The sequence below is a fragment of the Poecilia reticulata genome, chromosome 18, assembly GCF_904066995.2.
Source record: "Poecilia reticulata chromosome 18, P_reticulata-male-v2, whole genome shotgun sequence".
NCBI lineage: Eukaryota > Metazoa > Chordata > Actinopteri > Cyprinodontiformes > Poeciliidae > Poecilia > Poecilia reticulata.
Window position 1 is genome coordinate 20,222,705 of NC_088847.1, and position 22,351 is coordinate 20,245,055.

General features: G+C 39.0%; 1 protein-coding gene across 1 annotated transcript in view; it reads left to right on the forward strand.

Moving 5' to 3' along the window:
- LOC103480546 (scavenger receptor cysteine-rich type 1 protein M160-like) overlaps positions 1-22,351 on the forward strand; it is a 53,916-nt gene that overhangs the window by 15,229 nt on the left and 16,336 nt on the right. Inside the window, 9 exon segments of the mRNA XM_081599983.1 lie at positions 680-991; positions 1,849-2,160; positions 5,663-5,974; positions 7,685-7,996; positions 13,079-13,390; positions 16,003-16,260; positions 18,437-18,694; positions 19,333-19,605; positions 20,745-21,226. Of these exon segments, the coding sequence (XP_081456109.1) occupies positions 680-991; positions 1,849-2,160; positions 5,663-5,974; positions 7,685-7,996; positions 13,079-13,390; positions 16,003-16,260; positions 18,437-18,694; positions 19,333-19,605; positions 20,745-21,226 (2,831 nt within the window).

The following is a 22,351-nucleotide window of genomic DNA, read 5'->3' on the forward strand; positions in this document are numbered from 1 at the left end:
GTCAAAAATACTAATAATGGCAGAGCAGCTGTTTTCATTAATGTTGAATATACAACAGTATACATTTTACTTTTTGTACATATGTAACAATTTGGTTCAATAATGAAACTAAACACATTTTGCTTTTTCAAATTTTTAAGTTTTTTTTTTCATTTCACTGATCAGTGTAATCTTTCGACAAAATTTTCACTTGCTAGATTTGTCTTTATAACATTCTGGAGTATATGCAAATTGCCATTATAAAAACTGAAGCAGTAGACTTTGTAAATATTAACATTTAAATCATTCTCAAAACTTTTGGCCATGACTGTACAAGGACAAATGATGTTGAGTATAAAGAAAAATAAATACCTTAAATATACCTTGAAACAAATTCAACCCATAATCCAGAAATAGTAAATTTAACCTAAACATTCATAAATAGACACTGCAACATAATGCTAACACAAACAAACCCGGGATAGTAAGTGAAGCAAAATTGCAATGTTCAAATGAATCATTATAACCAAATATAGAAAGTAAGTGAATGAGAAGAAATAAGGGACAAGTGGTCAACATAAACTGAACCACTTTGTCATAAACATTAACATGTTTTTTTCTATTTAAATGAGGATGAATTGATTTGTGTTTTAGGAGACTCAAACTAAATATTGTTTTATGTTTATTCTTCTGCTTCAAGACCAGATCCGGTTAGCTGGTTCTGGATCAACACAATGTTCTGGAAGAGTTGAAGTCTACCACAATGGTGTCTGGGGAACGGTCTGTGATGATGGATGGAGCTTAACAGATGCTGAGGTGGTCTGTAGAGAGCTGGACTGTGGACCAGCGCTGTCTACTACCAGTAATGCCACCTATGGTGAAGGAACAGGACAAATCTGGCTTGATGACGTGTCATGTGTGGGAAATGAAGATTCACTTACAGAGTGTCAGCATCAAGGATTTGGGATCCATAACTGCACACATGGGAAAGATGCTGGTGTCGTCTGTTCAGGTGAAACTAACACATATTTAATGAAGTAAAGATATTGTTTAAAGGCTTAAATGTTGTGTGAATCAGTAAAAGTCCCCAAATAGAAAATCACTTTCTGGATTCCAGATCATATTCTGTCAAGTACAATTATTTAGTAGTTTGCTTTTGTTGGGATCAAGAAAAGAGATTAAAAATCTAGCTTGTGAACAATAGGGTCGAACATGGAAGATAATTCAGAATAAATTCCAACATACACCAAAACAATAAGAATGACAGGAGAATATACAGTATTTTATCTTTTATACATATATATAACAATTTGATTCAACAATTAAACACAGTTTTTGGTTAAATCTTTTTGTGGTCTTTTCTCAGCAAACTGAATAGTGCACTCTTTTGACTCATTTTCTCTTGTTGGTGGTGAGTGAATTTATTTCAAGGTTTAAATGTTGTGTGAATCAGTAAAATAAAAGTCCCCAAATAAAAAATTACTTTCTGGAGTCCAGGTCTTATTGTTTTGTCAAATACAATTATTTAGTAGTTTGCTTTAGTTGTGATCAAGAAAAGAGATGAAAAAAATCTAACTTGTGAACAATAGGGGGGACACAGCAGATGAATCTGACTAAATTCCAACATACACCAAAACAATAAGAATGACAGCAGAATATATTTTATCTTTTGTACATATGTAACAATTTGGCTCAACAAATAATCTCTAAACACAGTTTTTGTTTAAATCCTTTTGTGGTTTTTTCTCAGCTCACTGAATAGTGCACTCTTTTGACTCATTTTCTCTTGTTAGTGGTGAGTGAATTTGTATTTTAGGAAATTTATGTCCATGCTGCTAAATATTGTTCTGTTTCTTCTTCTGCTTCTAGACCAGATCCGGTTAGCTGGTGCTGGATCAACACAATGTTCTGGAAGAGTTGAAGTCTACCACAATGGTGTCTGGGGAACAGTCTGTCATAATGGATGGGACTTAACAGATGCCGAAGTGGTCTGTAGAGAGTTGGACTGTGGGACGGCGCTGGTTGCTACCAATTATGCTTTCTTCGGTCAAGGAACTGGACAAATCTGGCTCGATGACATGTCGTGTTTGGGAAATGAAACTTCACTTACAAAGTGTCAGCATCAAAGATTTGGGTTCAATTACTGTGGACACTGGCAAGATGCTGGTGTCATCTGCACAGGTGAAGCTGACATTTATTTCTCAAACAAATGTCTTTATAGAAAATATTTATCACTTAATCTCTTTGAGCACCAGTGAGAGTTGTTTGAAGTTATCTAAAACACTGGTCCCAAAACTGTAAACCACTTTTTTGGGACACATAACATTTTGTTCAGATAATTATTAATTTTATGGCTTGTTACAGTATTTCTTTAATCACTGTTAACTTGTGTTAGCATTCTGCTACTCTGAAATGCAACTCTTATTATACTGGCATTCCTCGTAATTCTAGCAGGAAACCTTGGATTTCTGTTTTTTCAGGAACAACAAGTCAGCCTGCAGGGAAGTAGAAATATGCATAAGTCAATAAATTGCTGTGGAATAAAAACAAATATGCTTGATTGGCTGAAAAAAGACAAGAATTAATAAGGGATAAATGTTAACTTATTTCATTGGGCCACAGGTTGTTTCTTCTTATGGAGAGTTTTCAAGTCTAAGTTCAGAGACAACGGTGTACGTATACTTTGCAATGTGAAATGACATGGTTAAAAACCATTCATGCTTTATAACACACAATAATTAAAATAATCCACAAACTTCTCATCTTTCCACAAATGTTCAGCTTATTTGTAGTAAAGAGAGATAATCCTGAACAACATATTGTATCAGTGTAGGCAACCTGACGACTTTACAAGAAGAAATTTACAAGAAGGGTGCCACGTTGATGTTCTTGGCATTAAGGCGGCAGCCCCTCTCCTTGGGCTGCCTTATTGTGCTGGAGAGGTTTGAGTGTGCCAAGAAGTTATGCTGTCTGGGGATTCATGCCCCTGGTAGAGTCACCAAGGCAGAAAAGTCTTACATTTTTATTAGACTCTGACACCAGTCATACAAGGACCTGACAGACTGTATCAAAGGGCCCGGTACGGAGAACCACCCACAGTCCTCCCCAAGGGACAAGGCGCAGCCTGAGGACCCCTATGGTGGATGAGAACGTTAGATTTGTGTTCTCTGGCCCGGAAGCGGGTCACGGGTGCTCCACTGTGGAGCCAGGCCTGGAGGGGGCATGATGGCGAGCACCTGGTGGCCAGGCTCTTACCCATGGAGCCTGGCCGGGCTCAACCCGAAGAGGAGACATGGCCCCCTCCCAGGCCCACCACCTGTGAGAGAGGCCAAAGGGGTCGGGTGCATTGTGTGTTGGGCGGCAGCCGAGGGAGGGGACCCCGGCGGTCCGATCCTCAGTTACATGAAACCGGCTCTTGGGATGTGGAATGTAACTTCTCTGGTGGGGAAGGAGCCAGAGCTAGTGTGTGAGAGTGAGAGGATCCGACTAGAAATAATCGGTATCACCTAGACGCATGGCTCTGGTTCTGGAACCAGTCTCCTTGAGAGGGGCTGGACGTACTTCCATTCTAGAGTAGCCCCTGTCTCGCCGTCTGTACGTTCGTGTTTACCATGGTGAATGAGAGGGTAGCCTCCCTCCACCCATGGGTGGGGTGACGGGTTCTGACTGTTTTTTGTGCTTTCAGGCTGAACAGCAGTTCAGATTACACACCCGTCTTGGACTCCTTGGAGTGGGTACTGGAAAGTGCCCCTCCTACAGACTCCCTTCTTTTGCTGAGGGACTTCAATGCTCACGTGGGATATGACAGTGGCATGTTTGGGAGGAACGCTCTGTTGTTGGACATCAATCTTTTTCATGGATTGTCCATAATGAACGCCATGCTAAGGCATAAGGGTATACATGTGTGCACTTGGCACCAGGACATCTTGATGATCGACTTTGTCATCATTTCATCGGATCTGTGGCCGTATGTCTTGAACACTCGGATGTGGAGCTGACCACTACCTGGTGGTGAATTATTTCTGGTGGTGGGGGAGGAACCTGGTCAGACCTGTCAGGCCAAAATGTTGTGAGCGTCTGTTGGTAAGGTGTAGCAGAGTCCCATGTGAGACGGAGCTTTACTCCCATCTCCAGTCAATCTTTGACATGTTGGGAGATGGAGGACATCAAGTCTGAGTGGACCATGTTCTGTGCCTCCATTGTTGTTGCGGCTTATCAGAGCTGTGGCTGCAAGGTTGTCAGTACCTGTCATGGCAGTAACTCTCGAACCCGTTGGTAGACACCTTCAGTGAGGCATGCTGTCAGGCTAAAAAAGAAGTCCTATCGGGCCTTTTTGGCGTATGGATGTCCAGTAGTAGCTGACAGTCACAGGCATCTGGAGCGGCATCTGGCACGAGTGGTTGCTGAGACAAAAACTCGGACATGGATGGAGTTTGGAGAAGCCATTGAGAAAGACTTCTGCATGAGTGTGAGGGCATTCTGGTCCACCATCCGGCATCTCAGGAGGGGGAAGCATGCAGCAATAACACTGTTTATAGTGGGGATGATGTGCTGCTGACCATGACTCAGGACATTGTGGGTGGGTGGGCAGAATACTTCAAAGACGTCCTCAATCCCACCAACATGCCTTCCATTGAGGAAACTGAGCCTGGGGACTCTGGTTCGGGTTCTCCAATCTTTGGGGACGAGGTCGCCGAGGTGGTTAAAAAGCTCCTCTGTGGAAGGGCCCCTGGGGTGGATGAGATTCGTTCTGGGTTCCTTAAGGCTCTGGATGTTGTAAGGTTGTGTTTGCTGACGCGACTCTGTAGTATTACATGGACATTGGGGGTAGTTCCCCTGGATTGGCAGTGGGGGTGACAATCCAGGGTGGGTGGTGGTCCCCTTGTTCAAAAAGAGGGACCGGAGAGTGTGCTCAAATTACAGGAGGGTCACACTCTTAAGCCTCCCTTGTAAGATCTATTCAGGGCTCCTGGAGAGGAGGGTCCGTTGGATAGTGGAACTTTGGATTCACAAAGAGCAGTGTGGTTTTCGTCCTGGTTGTGCAACACTGGACCAGCTCTACACCCTCAGCAGGGTCCTGGAGGGTGCATGGGAGTTTGCCCAACCAGTCTCCATGTGTTTTGTGGACTTGGAGAAGATGTTGGACCTTGTCCCTCGGGGGTCTTTTGGGGGTTCTCCGGGAGTATGAGGTACCGGGCCCTTTAGCACAGGCTCTCAGGTCCTTGTATGACCGGTGTCAGAGTCTAATAAAAATCTTTAAACTCAAATAAGGAAACTATAATGAAGAATAATGATGAAACAAAACTGAACTTGAGCATACCTGATAAACTAAGAGGAACAGAAAAACAGAAATAAACGAAACCAAACCCAAAAACAATATTGGGTTTTGTCCTAATATATTGTGACAAATATGTTAGGAGCATAAACTGACTGCTAAAAACTGCACAGGTTTACAGGCTTGATATTTGTTAATCCAGACAGGCCTTGTGTTCTGACTATATGTGCTACCTCGTCAGATATTTCTACGATAGAGCAAATAGATAGCTGTGTCTGTCGGTGCTACGTGTCTAAAACATTTATGTCACCATCAAAAATCTTGAAGGTGACAAGATTTTTATGTTTTAGAAGATGTAAAAGTTAACAAATCCGAGTTAATATTTTTCTATGTTTGTTCTTCTTCAAGAGCGTATCCGATTAGCTGGTGCTGGATCAACACGATGTTCTGGAAGAGTTGAAGTCTACCACAACAGTGTCTGGGGAACGGTCTGTGATGATGGATGGAGCTTAACAGATGCTCAGGTGGTCTGTAGACAGTTGGGCTGTGGAACAGCACTGTCTGCTAACATTAATGCCACCTTTGGTGAAGGAACAGGACAAATCTGGCTTGATGATGTGTCGTGTTTGGGAAATGAAACTTCACTAGCAGAGTGTCAGCATCAAGGATTTGGGATCCATAACTGTGGACACGGAGAGGATGCTGGTGTCATCTGCTCAGGTGAAACTAACAGATATGTAATGAAATATGTTCTGTGCTAGAGGCGGGGTACCTCCTGGACAGGTCGCCAGTCTGTCGACAAGATTAACAGCCATACACACACACTCACACCTTGGGAGAATTTAGAGAGACCAATTAACATGACAGTCTGTCTTTGGACTGTGGGAGGACACCAGAGAACCCGGAGATAACACATGCATGCAAAGGGAGAACATGCAAACTCCATGCAGAAAGTCCCTAGGCCAGGAATGAAACCCAGGACCTTCTTGCTGCAAGGCAACAGTGATACCAACTAAACCTCTGTGCAGCTCCAATATTGCAACCATTTTAATCATTTCTTTGGATGGGTTGCTGTAATTTTGATATTACCATATTTTCTGGACTATAAGCCACTACTTTTTTCCCAAGCTTTGAACCATGCTGTTTATAGTCCGGTGCGGATTTTATGTGGAACCACCAGGGGGCTCTTTAGCAGGAAGTAAATCATTGGAAGTCAAAATTGGAAATAAAAGAAGAAAGCGCGCATTAAAACGTGAATGGGGAAAATAGGGAATTGAAATTTGAGAATGTTGTTGATCAGTTAAATAGCATTGAGGGGAAAAGAAGATTTTTTTTACTGGGATCATGAGAATTTGAGATGTAGATATGAGGATCCAGTAGATGGCAGTACTGCAACAATAATGGATGCAAGCTGCCGTTGAAATCTAAAGAAGAAACAGAAGAAGAAAGCACCTATTTTCATTTAGTACATACTAGTAGCAGACACCAAGGATCAACACTTTTACTGTTACAGTTACCTTTCGGAAACTGCCGTAATAAGTTTAGTTAAATCTAAACTTGGCACCTTTTTTTTTTTTTTTCAACCGAAGTAAATGTGATATTCAATTGACCTGTTGTGGCTCAAATTTTGGGTGTCCGCCCCCCTTTGCTGCTGCTGCATCGTTGTGGAAAACCTAGAGCGGCAGAGATATCTGCGGCTTATAGCCCGGTGCGGGAAAATGCGGTACACAATGAGATAGCTAATTCTACCTGTTTACTTTTGAAAACCAACAGAGTACTGAAAAATACAATGAGGTTAACCATTGCTCTAACTAAAGAATGCCTGTTCACACTTCTTTGATCCATGCAACTCCATTCGTCAAAACATGCATACGAGTATTTCGTATTTCTCGAGACCAAAGTACATTTTTATATGTTGAGGATTTTGAAATGTTTTGTAATGAGTCACAAGTATTTGAAGGTGCATATTAAATTCTAAATTATAGCATGAAAAAATAATGATTTAGGAGTGTACTAAGACTGAATTCCCACGTTGCTGATAAATGTTTAGCTCACAAAAATGTCCAATAAGGCTAAATTATGCTCAAAGGTTGGAGATGAAAATATAAAACTTATGAATAACAGGGGAGAAAACACACCAGATGAATCAGACTAAATTCCAACATTTCCCTCAATACCATTAATGACAGAGCATCTACTTTCATTAATAATGTAGGATAGATAATGGTATACATTTTACCTTTTGTACATATGTAACAATTTGGTTCACTAATGAAGGTCTAAACACATTTTGCATTATTTATAACTTTTTGCTTATTTTTTTCAGTTAACATTCAGCTCATTTTCACTTGCTAGTGTTGACTGTGATTGTGATTTAGGAAATTCAAATCCAAACTAAATATTGTTTTATGTTTTTTCTTCTGCTTCTAGAGCATATCCGGTTAGCTGGTGCTGGAGGAACACGATGTTCTGGAAGAGTTGAAGTCTACCACAACAGTGTCTGGGGAACAGTCTGTGATGATGGATGGAGCTTAACAGATGCTGAGGTGGTCTGTAGAGAGTTGGGCTGTGGACCAGCACTGTCTGCTACCAGTAGTGCTACCTTTGGTGAAGGAACAGGACAAATCTGGCTTGATGATGTGTCGTGTTTGGGAAATGAAGTTTCACTTACAGAGTGTCAGCATCGAGGATTTGGGAACCATAACTGTGGACATGGAGAGGATGCTGGTGTCATATGTTCAGGTGAAGCTGATACTTATGTCTTTAAACAAATGTCTATTGAATATATTTATCATTTAACGACTTAATTGCTTTGTGAACCATTAAGAGTTGTTTGAATCATCTAAAACAGAAGTCCCAAAAATATAAACCAGGTTCACATTACATTTTGTTCAGATAATTGCGTATGTACTAGGGTAGGGCTATGTACTACGACTTTTGAGTTGTTACCGTATTTCTTTAACCACCGTGTTAACTTGTGATAGCATCCTTAAAACCTAAGAACTGGGAGATTTTCTCACTCTTATTTTATTTTTACCTTACTGCTCTTCACCTCCAAGTTGAACCAGGGCAAAATGCCCCCATTTGACCCCTAGGACATGAGCAGTATTCTACAACGACTTCAGATTTTAGAAATGAAGATTTAACAGATGGAGGTGAACTTTGAGATCAATGCTACCTGTGGAAATGAAACAACGCTTCCTCAAATCAGCAGAGAGGTCGCACACCCCAAGCAGCTCACTCTGGATCACTCAGGGCGCCAAGCCGAAACAAAAGTCTCACACTGCAGATCCCTTGAGACAACTAACGGGGAGAACCCCTCACCTGGACGAATCGGCATGGCCGGCTCTGAGCCGAAACCTACCTTTAAAGTCAACTCCTGCACTGCTCTCATAGATTAATAAGTCAATTTATTAATCTATAAATCAATAGACAGATCTATATAAAGATATAATCCATGTTTCTGTCTAATATTTGTATGGCATTAAAATAACCTGGAACTTTTGTTTTTCCACTGAAAGCTCTGGTTTGCACAATAAATGCCATGTGGGTGAAGTTTTATAGCTGATACTCTGATGTCCCATTCTCCTGAAGGCAGCACAGAGCTGCACCACCAGAAACTGGCAACTACCGAAGAGAAGAGCAGCTATGATTAATGTAGTTACAGTTCTATCCATTTTTTAATGTTGCAGAGCTCAGTCGTTTTGCAAATAGTTAAAAGTTTAAACTGTCATGCTGTACATCTTTTATCTTGTCATTTGTTTAATATTTAACAACTAGAAAATGGCACAAAATAAGAATATTTTTTCCACTCTGATTGGCTGCTGTTAGGTCTACCAATTTTAACTTGAATGTTCATTGCATTTTTCGTAGACGCCTGTGAATTGTAGGTGCAAAGTAGCCTGCAAATTATTTGGTGGGGGGCGGTGAGGGACCTGGATAAAGGCTAGGGGGGTGTTGGCCCAAAAAAGGTTGAGAAACACTGTCTTAAGCTGTAATGGTGTAGATAAGTTGGTAGATGATTTTCAGTGTAAAGTTTCAGATATCATTGATTACATTGCCTCCATTAAAGTGAAGGTTGTGTCTGGTAGGAAGAAATCTCCATGGAGAAATGCACAAATAGTTCAATCTGCAAAACAACTTAGCCATTGGGCTGAATGCAAATGGTGTAAAACTCAACTTCATGTTTACTATGACATTTATAAAGAAAGACTATGTAACTATCACTCAACACTAAAACATGCAAGAGAGGCTTTCTTTGCAGATGTCATAAACAAAAACATTAACAATGCTCGAGCTTTATTTGCTACTGTTGACAGGCTCACAAACCCTCCTGTGACGTTGCCACCTGAATTTCAAACTAATGCCGCCTGCAACAAGTTTTCCAGCTTCTTTTCAGAGAAAATAAAAAAATCAGAGAATTAATCTGCACATCCACTCTAAAGCCAGTACCATTGTTGTGCCCAAACAAAACAAATGCAGGAACAATGACAAAATTTCAACTACTTAATTATAAAACTCTAGAAGAAATTATAAGTCAATTAAGCTCCAGTTCCTGCTGTCTGGATGTCCTACCCACACATTTCTTTAAGAAAGTTTTGCCAGTCGTAGCCAATGATTTAATCCAAATAGTAAACTTCAGGTGTTTTCCCCTAGGCTTTCAAAACAGCAATTATCAAACCATTGATAAAAAAGTAAAAGAACAATTTAGACAAATCAATACTGCAGAATTATAGGCCGATCTCCAACCTCCCATTCATATGCTAAGTTATTGAAAAATCTGTTTTTAGACAATTAAATAACTTCCTAACAATAACCAATCACTTTGACTCCTTCCAGTCTGGTTTTCATGCTCACCACAGCACGGAGACGGCCGTTGTAAAAGTGTTCAATGACATCCATGTAAATACAGATAGTGGGAGAACCACAGTGCTGGTTCTGTTGGACCTCAGTGCAGCTTTTGACACTGTTGACCACGACATTTTACTGAATCGACTGGAGACTTGGGTCGGACTCTCCGGTCCAGTGCTCCACTGGTTTGAATCTTACATAAAGAACAGGGATTTCTTTGTTTCATTCAGAAACTTCTCATCAGAGAGGTCAAAGGTCACATGTGGGGTACCCCAAGGTTCAATCCTAGGACCCCTTCTTTTCAGTATTTATATGCTCCCATTGGCTCAGGTTATAACAGGAAATAAGATTAGCTACCATAGCTATGCAGATGATGCACAGTTCTACATCACAATGTCACCGTGTGACTCTGAACCCATCCAATCACTGAATAGATGCTTAGAACAGATCAATGTGTGTGGATATGCCAAAACTTTCTCCAGCTGAATTGAAACAAAACTGAAGTTATTATCTTTGGACCTAAAGAGGAGCGAACTAGAATCAATGCACAGCTTCAGTTAGTACAACAGAAAACCAGCGATCAGGCCCGAAACCTGGGAGTAGTGATGGACTCTGACCTGAACCTTCAGAGCCACATTAACACAGTCACAAATTTGGTCTTCTATCACCTGAAGAACATCTCTAGGGTTAGAGGACTTATGTCTCAGCACGATCTGGAGAAACTCATCCATGCATTTATCTTTAGCCGCATTGATTACTGCAACAGCGTCTTCACAGGTCTGACTAATAAATCAATCAAACAGCTGCAGCTGATCCAGAATGCTGCTGCTCGCGTTCTCATTAAAACCAGGAAGATAGAGCACATAACACCAGTTTTAAAGTCCCTACACTGGCTCCCTGTAGCTCAGAGAACAGACTTTGAAATAATGTCGTTAGTTTATATATCACTAAATGGCTCAGCACCACAATACCTTAAAGATGTGTTGTTGTTGTACCAACCATCTACACCCCTCAATCCCAGTTAAATAGTGTTTCAACTAAAGACCTAAGGGTTAGAGTTCCAGTTGACAGCCTTCAACTAAAGTCCTAGGGGTTAGAGCCCCAGTTGACGGCGTTTCAACTAAAGTTCGAAGGGTTAGAGTCCCAATTAACAGCGTTTCAGCTAGAGTCCTAGTTAAATGGTGTTTTAGCAAAAGTTCTATAGGGTAAAAAAGGGGAGCAGGTTTTAATGTCTTTTATCTTTATTTTATATACATATATATTTTTTCTCTCTCTTTTTACTGTTTACTCAGTGCTATATGATTCTGGGTTTTAGTTTTTAATGATGTAAAGCACTTTGAAATGCTTTGCTGCTGAAATGTGCTATACAAATAAAATTTGATGGATTGATTGATCCTGCTACTTTGAAATGCAATGGTCAGTGCACTGGCATTGGTGTAAAAACTGTGGTTTTCAATTTTTCTGGAGCATCAAGCCAGCCTGCAGGGAAGTAGAAAGATTTAAAACTCAAAAATAAAATCTGGCATGAACATTTATGCTTTATAACACAATAATTATAAGAATCCACAAACTTCTCATCTTTCTACAGAAGTTCAGCTTATGTGTATTGAAGAGACATAATACTAAGCAAAACATCCTATGTCACTATATGGCAACCTGCAAGACTTTACAAAAAGGGTACAGCTCAGAGGGTACAGAAAATATTTCACATAAAGAACCTAAGATGGCAGCTCAGTGAGAGAGCTTTGACTGACAGATTGACCCACCAGGTCATGTCTGTATGTTTACAGTTCACAACAGTCACCCCACTGTCACCAACTCAATAACTTTTTTACTATTTTACTGAAATTTCAGACAAAAAAATGGTATAAGCCAATATCGGAATCTTTTTTTTTCTTCTTCTTTCTTCTTCCTTACTAAAGAAAACTTTTGGTTTTACTAATTGCTTTTTGATGTGTTACTGGAAGTCAGATACTTCCCCATAAGATTTCTTACTCTTCCTGTTTCCTTAAAAGCCCACAAAGTATGCTTAAAAGTACATTAAAATTAGATTCTACTTGAAGAATTTCTGTTCACTCTTCTTTCAGCCTTACAATTTTATTAATCAGAAACTAGACTTTCAAGATGTTTTTCTAGAGTGAAAAACATCTTGAAATCTTATAGATTTTGAAATGTGTCAGACAGATAAGTCTTCAGAAAATCTAAGACACCATAGAAATGTAATGAGTCACAAGTATTTGAAAATCCATACAGTTTTAACTAGAAGCTTACATACATTAAACAGACATTCATTTTTCACAATATGACATAAAATCAAGATCATTGTTTCCACTTTTAGTTCAATTAGTACTACGGAAATGTTTTCTTTTTTTACTAAATTCTATTTTTATTTCTGTTTTTCTGTTGAGGTTAAATACACTAAGATTACTATGGACTGATGCAGTTCACAAAATAGATGGCATCATGAAGAAAGAACATTATGTGGAAATACTGAAGCAACATCTCAAGACATCAACCATTAAATTAACACTTGGGTGCAAATAGTCTTTTGTCAAACAGCCAAAATGGTTACAAAGTGGCTTAAGTATAACAAAGTCAACATTTTGGAATGGCCATCACAGACAATCCATTCAAATATTAATAGGAAAAGTTGGAAAGGCATCTATCTGCGAGCTAGACAGACTACAAAAATGGCTGAGTGGAGGAATGGGCCAAAATTCCTGACAATTATTTACGAAGTGGTAGGGCATCCAAAATGTTTGACCCAAGTAATACAGTTTAGTAAAGTGTATTTACCTTTTTTACTTTGAAGAAAGTCATAAAAGTTGGCTTAAAATATCCTCTCTCTAATTATTCTGGCATTTAGCAAATGCTGATATTTTTGGTAATCTAATTGATCTAAAATACACAACGTTCATTCTGATTTCATTCTACGAGCTAAATATTTTTCTATGTTTCTTCTTCTGCTTCAAGACTATATCCGGTTAGCTGGTGATGGATCAACACAATGTTCTGGGAGAGTTGAAATCTACCACAACAGTACCTGGGGAACAGTCTGTGATGATGGATGGGACTTAACAGATGCTCATGTGGTCTGTGGACAGTTGGGCTGTGGAACAGCACTGTCTGCTACCACTAATGCTACCTTTGGTGAAGGAACAGGACAAATCTGGCTAGATGACGTGTCGTGTTTGGGAAATGAAGATTCACTTACAGCATGTCAGCATCAAGGATTTGGGATACATAACTGTCTACATAGGAAAGATGCTGGTGTCATCTGCTCAGGTAAAACTTTTTTTTTTATGTGGTTTTGTTGGCTATAGTCGCCTTTACTTGAAAGTAGTTAGTCAGGAAAGAGGGCAATGAGAAGGGGGAAGACATGCGGTAAATGCCGCCAGGCCAGGAACCGAACCCGCAACCACGGCCATGAGGACCAAGGCCTCAATGCGCGTTTCGTGCTTTGCCCCTGCACCGGTTATACCTATTTATTTAAAGGCATAAATGTTGTGTGATCCAAATAAAAGTCCCCAGATAGTAAATCTGTTCTGGTGATCTTAAATGTATTTTTTATTTATGTTTTCATTCAACATGTGTATTTATTTAAACACTTAAGTATTGTGTGTGAACTATTAAGAATTTTTTGAAGTTGTCTAATACAGAGGTCCCCAAATAGTAAACTTGTGTCCAAATTCACATAAAATTTTGTTCAGACACAATGTCTTAGTAGATTTTCTACTCCAATTGCTATAAAAGTTATTTAACTACCATATTAACTGGTGTTAAGCATTCTGGTACTTTGAAATGCAAGCTTTAGTGTTCTAGCATTTCTAGCAAAGTAGAACTTTAGTAGAACACTACAATAGTTCTACTTTAGTTCTACACAGAAACTGTGGTAATTACACAGAAACCACAGAAACTGTAGAAACTGTGGTAATTACTGTGGTAGTAATTACCACAGTTTCTGGTAATTACTACCAGAAACTGTGGTAATTATACATGTAATTAACATGTATTCAGGAAAAGAAAATTTACCTGTGCCAGATTTTGGGTTTTCATGAGCTCTATGCCAAAATCATCAGTATTAAACCAATAAAAGACCTGAAATATTTCAGTTGGTGTGCAATGAATCTAAAATATGTGACAGTTTAATTTTTATCATTACATTATGGAAAATAATGAACTTTATCAAAATATGCTAATTTTTTTAGAAGGACCTAAAAAAAAAAAAATTCCCTTCTCACCCTCCGCGGGTGGTCTGTTTCATCCTCTGAGCTCGGGTCCTCTACCAGAGGCCTGGGAGCTTGAGGGTTCTGCGCAGTATCTTGGCTGTGCCTAGAACTGCACATTTCTGGACTGAGATGTCTGATGTTGTTCCTGGGATCTATTTGAGCCACTCCTCCAGTTTGGGGGTGACTGCCCTGAGGGCCCCAATGACCACAGGCACCACTGTGGTCTTCACCTTCCAGGTCTTTTCCAGTTCCTCCCTGAGGCCCTGGTACTTCTCCAATTTCTCATGCTCCTTTTTCCTGATGTTGTAGTCACTTGGTATTGCTACATCCACCACAACGGCTTTCCTCTGTTCTTTATCCACCACCACAATGTCCGGTTGGTTCGCCATTACCATCTTGTCTGTCTGGATCTGGAAGTCCCACAGGATCTTAGCTCGGTCATTCTCCACCACTTTTGGGGGTGTTCCCCACTTTGATCTCGGGGCTTCCAGTCCATATTCTGCACAGATGTTCCTGTACACTATGCCCGCCACTTGGTTATGTCGTTCCATGTACGCTTTTCCTGCCAGCATCTTGCACCCTGCTATTATGTGCTGGACTGTCTCAGGGGCCTCCTTGCACAACCTACACCTTGGGTCTTCTCTGGTGTGGTAGATCTGAGCCTCTATTGCTCTGGTGTTTAGGGCCTGTTCCTGTGCAGCCAGGATGAGAGCCTCTGTGCTGTCCTTGAGTCCAGCTTTCTCCAGCCATTGGTAGGTTTTCCTGACATCAGCCACTTCAGTTATTTGTCGGTGGTACATCCCATGTAGGGGCTTGTCCTCCCATGATTGTACTTCCAGCACCTTGTCGGAAGGACCTATATATATATATATATATATATATATATATATATATATATATATATATATATATATATATATATATATATATATATATATATATATATATATATATATATATATGATTAATTTTTTTGTCGTGGTACCCCCCAAGAATTTAAAACTACTTTCACCCCTGAAGGTACCCCCTAAAAATGCACAGGGAGGTGGCCATTTTGGGTGAAAGGGCATATTTTGGCTATTTTTCAATTTTAATCACGTCGAACTTTAACAAACTCCTAGGGATTTCCTGCCATCAACTTCATTTTTTGTCAGAATGCAGGTAAGCCATGGTGTCAACCATGCATCATCCGATATGAAACAAACTTGATATGTTTGACTTTTGTGAACCTCTAAAAAGCCCAAAGTAAACAGTAATTTGACTCCACTGCGCCACCAAGGTTATTCCAACATCTTTATCTCCTTAATATATCGTTTACATTTAATACTTATGATTTGCACCATATTTTTGGCTTTTTTAGAGAGCACTGCTGCACGTCTCAATCTGCGTCACCTAGCTGACGGGATAGGGAATGGCATGAGAGTGTTGACTGTGGCGAGCGAGTGGTGTGGCTGGAGCTCCCGCAGTCGCCATAAGACCATAGCGGCGCTGAGCTGCGGGGGCTTCCGACACTGCTTGCAGATTTAATTTGAATTTGTTTTTAATTAAATTATTATTTGGCTTAAACTGTTGGGACATGTCGTGTCATCGTCATCAAAATTTTGTTTTTATATGTTATCCTTTGGATGATAAATATTTTGAATCTTGTTTTTTCCTCTTTTGTCTTAGCATCAGGAAATGTGGAAGGCTTCAGGCCATCAGAACAAGTTGAGGGCAGCATCACTCTGCAATGGAATAAAATCAACAACAGCATCGGCTTTGTTCTCCAGTTTAACGGCACAGAGACATTCATCAGAGCGCCAGATGGAGACGGACCAGTAACTCACACAGTTTCATCTCTCACTGCTGGAACCAGATACACATTCACTCTCTTCTCTGTGTTTGGCAACATCAGAAGCAGTGGAGTACAACTTACAGCTGTTACTGGTAAGAATATGACGTACATTAAATTTTGCTCAACCACAAAGGCTCGTCACGAAAATAAATTTTGCTGGACGATTAATTGCTCCAGAAATTATTTCAGTGAATGATTATATTGTCATTTTAAGGCCTTTGCTAACTAAGCATTAAAAATTGCACAACAATGCAAATACACTCTCTCAGGGTCAATAAACTAATTTCTAAAGAACATGTAGCACTGGAACTGGAAGACCTTGTAAAAACTAATAATTGGGATGGAGGGGGAAGAAGGGAGTTGGCATGGCATGGTTTACTTTCAGGTCCTTTTGTTGATCGGGAGGAGGGGAGAGGGACATACCCCTGGACGGTAGCCCCTGTAACCCCTATCAGAAACCGCCACTGCACCTCAGTGAGAGTAGACAGTCACTCAGACGGAAACAGCCCAATTGTTGAAGTTTTGTTGTTTTTTTATCCCCAAGGTGCAGGTATGTTGGTTGTATCGTTTAGTTGCTACTGTTTTACAGCATAGCGGGTCCACAGGTTCAGTGTTTCACCACAGTCATTCGGTTTGATCCAACGCGTTTCCAGACTGCTAGCTGTCACATTTGGCTTTTAAACCTACGTTTTCCTGGCTCGCTCGTCTTCACAGGGCTTTATGCTGCGCTCTGTCATAGGATACCAGGAGCCCGGCAGGTAACTGAGGTAACGCTTACGGGAGACAGCGCTGCTCCCTCTCCATTCATTTCTATGGAGCTTGCGCAGTGAGGCGACGGTGCTTGTCCTCATCCAACTGAGTGAACAATAAGTCCTGCATGTGAAATTTGGAGCTCGTGCACACGCGGGCTAGTGTCGCTACACAAGAAAATTGAAAATTCTTCCAACTTTGTTTGTTGTTGTCACTATCATGTCCCATGTTGGGTTCAGCCCAAGTGGATGACAACTGAGGATTTTCGTCCACTCAGATGAAAAACCTCAGTTTTTTGTCTGTGTTGAGTCATTACCAAGGAGAGGAAAGGAGAAACACGAGGCACCAGAATTAAGTTTTTTGTCTTCTAGTCTCTTTGGTAGAGAGAGGATTAAAACAGGATTATTGCCTGTTAAAACAGGCAAGATTATCAAGCTAATTTTATTATCGAGCTCATGAGATTAATTTGTTTTTAGCGCAACAAGCCTACAACCAAGGCCAAATGATTTCTCCAAAATCTTGAACCCCAGCTGATGCCCAATGCTTTTAAATGTTGTCGGGTGACATCCATGAATGTCAAATATTGAGTTGGAGAATGAATATGCACTCTGTGCTACAGTGGGATTAAAAGCAGTACTTCAGCCAAAAGTTTTAATGATAAATGTAAATAAAATATCTCCAAATGAATAGATCACAAGTGGTTTTCTTGCACTCTGAAACAGGCAAAGCCTTGCAATTTGCCATCACACCGATTTGAGGAAGTGGAAGCAGAGGAGACAGGCTATGGGTGGAGTGGAGAGAGGTTTATTGTGACGTGGATTGGATTTGCGCTCGGGGTGAATGGCTTCCAAGGCACGCTTTCTTGGCCAACTGTAAGGCATGATCTTGCCTAGGCTCTCACCTCTTGCTGGTCTTCTGTGTTATTTCACGCACCATGTCATCTTTCTGCCGTCAAGAAGACCAAATCTTAGTCTCAGTTGGCTGAGTAAGGCATCGCTACAAGTCATGTTGTGGTTTGCTTCCAAGAGTGTGTTCAGTTGAGATCTGGGCACGGCCTCTGGCCTCGGTTCTCACGCACCAGCTTAACCTTCAAGTCTATGATTTTTGGAAAAGCCACTCTGCTCCATCTGCTGCATCTTGTGGAACCACAAATCTCTTGCTGGACACAGGCTTGTTTGGCTGGAGTCTTCTGGAATCTCTGTGGCTATGAAGGAGCTTCAGAAGTAGACACAGAAAACCCACTGTGCCACATCGCCCCCTGCTGGTTGGGTTGCAAAACATGCGGATGTGAAAGTAATTTTGTGCCTGCCACATTTTACTTAACTAGATTTGGTTTCTTATATAAGAGCTTGATAAAATATTGTGACTTCATTTCCATCTTTATAAATTGAAATAACATTTTGCCTACCATAGGGGACGTTTCATCATCACAACCATCACAGTATTGTTTGTACATGTTGTCTTTTGGTGGATAGAGATTTTGAAGAAATTAACTGTTTTCCGTCATTTTTTTCTCAGCACCTCAAGATGCAGAAGACCTGAGAGCATCAGATCAAGATGAGAGCAGCATCACTCTGCAGTGGAGTAAAATCAACAACAGCACCAGCTTTGTTCTCCAGTTTAACGGATCAGAGACAAACATCATAGCACCAGATGGAGACGGACCAGTGAACTACACAGTTTCATCTCTCACTGCTGGAACCAGATACACATTCACTCTCTTCTCCGTGTTTGAGAACGTCAGAAGCAGTGGAGTACAACTTGAAGCTGCAACAGGTAAGAAAATGACCATAATTACCCTGCCAACAACAAAGTCCATTACCAAAACATTTCTTGAGTAATTACTGAAACTCTGTGTTCATATGCGATGAGCGAAAACATGTTGAGTTTTAAACTTGTCTAATGTGATGAAAATCAATGATTTGTTACATTTATTTTTAGATACTACATTGAGACAACCATGGCTAAAGTACGAAAAGACTGCAAATAAGACGTAAATGCAAACGTCATTTGGCCATTTGAGCAAAATCATTTATTCTGGTTATAGAAAAGCCTTCATTACATATGTGTACATAATATGATGGAAGCAGTTCTAGTGTTTGAAAATCAAACTTTTCAATCAAAGAGAAAAACTCAAAATCAACTGATCTGACCTTTATTGTATACTTTAGCATTTGAACATAGCAGTATGTTTTACTTTACCCAGATTTGATTTCTTATATTAGAGTTTCATAAAATATTGTTACTTGATTAGGATTTTTTTTAAACTAAATTATTTTCTGGATTAAGATTTTAGGACATGTTGCATCATCATCATCATCATCTCAATATTGTTTTAGAATATTATCTTTTAGAGAATAAAAAATTTTACCTTTTTTTCCTCTTTAATAACATAAAATTATCTAATTTTTAAGGTGCTTTTGTCTCAGCACCTAAAAATCCACAAGGCTTCAGGTCATCAGATCAAGATGAAAGCAGCATCACTCTGCAGTGGAATAAAATCAACAACAGCACCAGCTTTGTTCTCCTGTTTAACGGCATTCAGACATTCATCAGAGCACCAGATGGAGACGGACCAGTGAACCACACAGTTTCATCTCTCACTGCTGGAACCAGATACACATTCACTCTCTTCTCTGTGTTTGAGAACGTCAGAAGCAGTGGAGTACAATTTACTGCAGTCACTGGTATGAATATAAAGCACATACATTTATTCACAACCACGGCAAATGGTTTTTCCTCCAAAATCATGAAAATCAGGTTGAACCATCAATGATTCAAACTTGCTAACATCACACTTAACAATAAATTCAAATCTCAATTTAGTGGAAAAAAAATACTTTAACCCAAGATAAATATTATTTTTGGCCTTTTTATATTATTTCAGGATGTATCCAGAGTTAACTGAAAGTATTAATGGTGCCAGTTTGACAACTGTGCTAAAACAAAACTTCAAACAATTTTTATTGTCTTCTATTAATAATAAAGAGTACGCTGTTTCTGATTGATGAAATTAGATTTTACAACAGTAGGAATACAGATTAAGTTGGACGTTTGTAGATTCAAACAGTTGTGCTTTAAAATACACACTTCTAAATTAAATAATGGTAACAAGCACCTGTGAATAAATACCTTATTTTTTTATGGACACAAAGTCTAAGATTTGAAAACACTAGTGGAGGGTTTTAATTTTATGGGACTAAATTGTCTAACGCCACATGCAATGAGGAAGTAACACTATGAGCCAGAACATTAATTTATAAGGGTAAAAAATAAATTAATAGAATTGGAATGTTTAAAATTTGAAATAAAAGCCAAGAGCAAACAGCCATCAAGCAGAATGTTGAACAATAAGTGTTTTAAACTTTAGTGTAAAGAAACTCAATGTTCAGTATAAACATATTAACAAATCTTTGAGACAATCATGGCTCAAATATGAAAAGACAAACAAGTCTCGTATGCAAACATATAATTTGGCCATTTTAGCCAGTCTTTATTACATGAGTATGTATTTATATCATTTTGCAAAAAGCAAAATATACTTAAATGCATATTTAATGGTCCAGTCAAACTCTCTTCATTCAAACAGTAAACCTGAAAATCATCTGATCCCTGAACTTTATTTTATGCTTCAGCATTTGAACATAAATGTTTGTTTTACTTTACCAGATTTGATTTCTTAGATTAGAATTTGATCAAATAACATTACTTGACTTGGAAACTTGGGACTTTTTTTTATCATCATGACAATATTGTTTATAAATGTAAACTTTTGGAGGATAAAGGTTTTGAATAAATTATTTAAATTTGTCCTCACTTGTCTTAGCGCCTAAAAATGCCAAAGGCTTCAGAGCATCAGAACAAGATGAGACCAGCATCACTCTGCGATGGAATAAAGTCGGCATCAACATCAGCTTTGTTCTGCAGTTTAACGGCACAGAGACAAACATCAGTTCACCAGATGGAGACGGACCAGTGAAACACACAGTCACATCTCTGACCGCTCGGACAAACTACACATTCACCCTGTTCTCTGTGTTTGACAATGTCAGAAGCAGTGGAGTCAGTATACTTGCAACTACTGGTAAAATACTTAATCCCATAGATAAATTCAAAAATAAGGCAAATCCAACAGATTTGCTTTATTTGTTACATAAATTCAAATTTGCAGTGGTTTTAATTACTTTAATTTTACTGGAGAACTTAAAAAAGATTGCGCAAAGTCTTATTTTGAAACACCTGCAATTATTGTCTTTCTGTTGTTCTTTCCTTGAAATTACAAGAAAATTAAAATATGAAATCACCCCAGTATTGTTTCATTGATTTTCTTTCTTCTTTTCATGTCAACAAAACCAACCTGCTTGAAACTTGAAACTTCATTGACCAACAAACAGGGCCAAGTGAGTAAATAAACAATTTTTTTGTATTTTTTTCCCTTATTTGGACATTTTTTGTCATATAAAAATATTACAGTTTGAATTTTTCTCAAAAACAATCATCACATTACTTTTATTAATCTGCAATTTAATAGATTTCTGTTATGTTAGTGAATTATAAATGTCTAATTTTTGTTATCAACAGATTATGTTTTGGGATTGAATTTGAAGTTGAAGATTCTTGGAGCAATGACAGAATCAGAGCTAGAAGACGTTTTGATAGAGGTGAGCTAGTATCTATTTTGACTTTTTTATGTCTATTTGTGTCTATTTTAACCTTTGACTCATATGTGTTTTTCAATCCAGCTCTTCAGAGAATATAATCTGCCGCCACAGCTTACTCTGAAAATTGTTTCTTCCAAACCATGAAATCACCGATGGAATCAAATTCTGGATAATTCAACTGTAACGTTCTTTCCTTTCCCTGAAATAACATGAGGTTTATTTTATGTACTAATTTCATAATTCTGGGATGTTGTCATTTTACAGATTTGATTTTCTTTTGCTTGATATTTTAACCTGTTTTGGTTCACCAATAATTTGATTTATATGGGTTTTTTTCATTAATCATTTGTTTCTTCTGTGATTTTGTTGCCTTTAAATACAGTTTTGGGTATCAATGAAGTGGTTAATTTTTATTGGAAAAGTGGTCTTGGATGAAATACTGAGAGCTGGATGCAAAATCTTGAAGAAGAAAAAAGTTGTGTTATTTGATTGTATGCACAAATCCCAACTCATTAATGAAAACAAAGTAAAAGTATAAAAAAGTAAAACTTAGGTCAGTGTGACTCCATGTTGCTTCCCTGGTCATTATATTTTTAAATACAGATTTATAACCTTATTAATGCAAGAAATCTTCATCATTCTTCAGCTTCTCTCCATCTAGTGGAGAGAAGCAAATATTGTATGTATTTATTTATATTGGGAAGAAAAAGGGAAGCAAGCATTAAGTGTGATGGCTGTTATTGCAGTGAATCAGGTCCCGTCTGAACTTGAT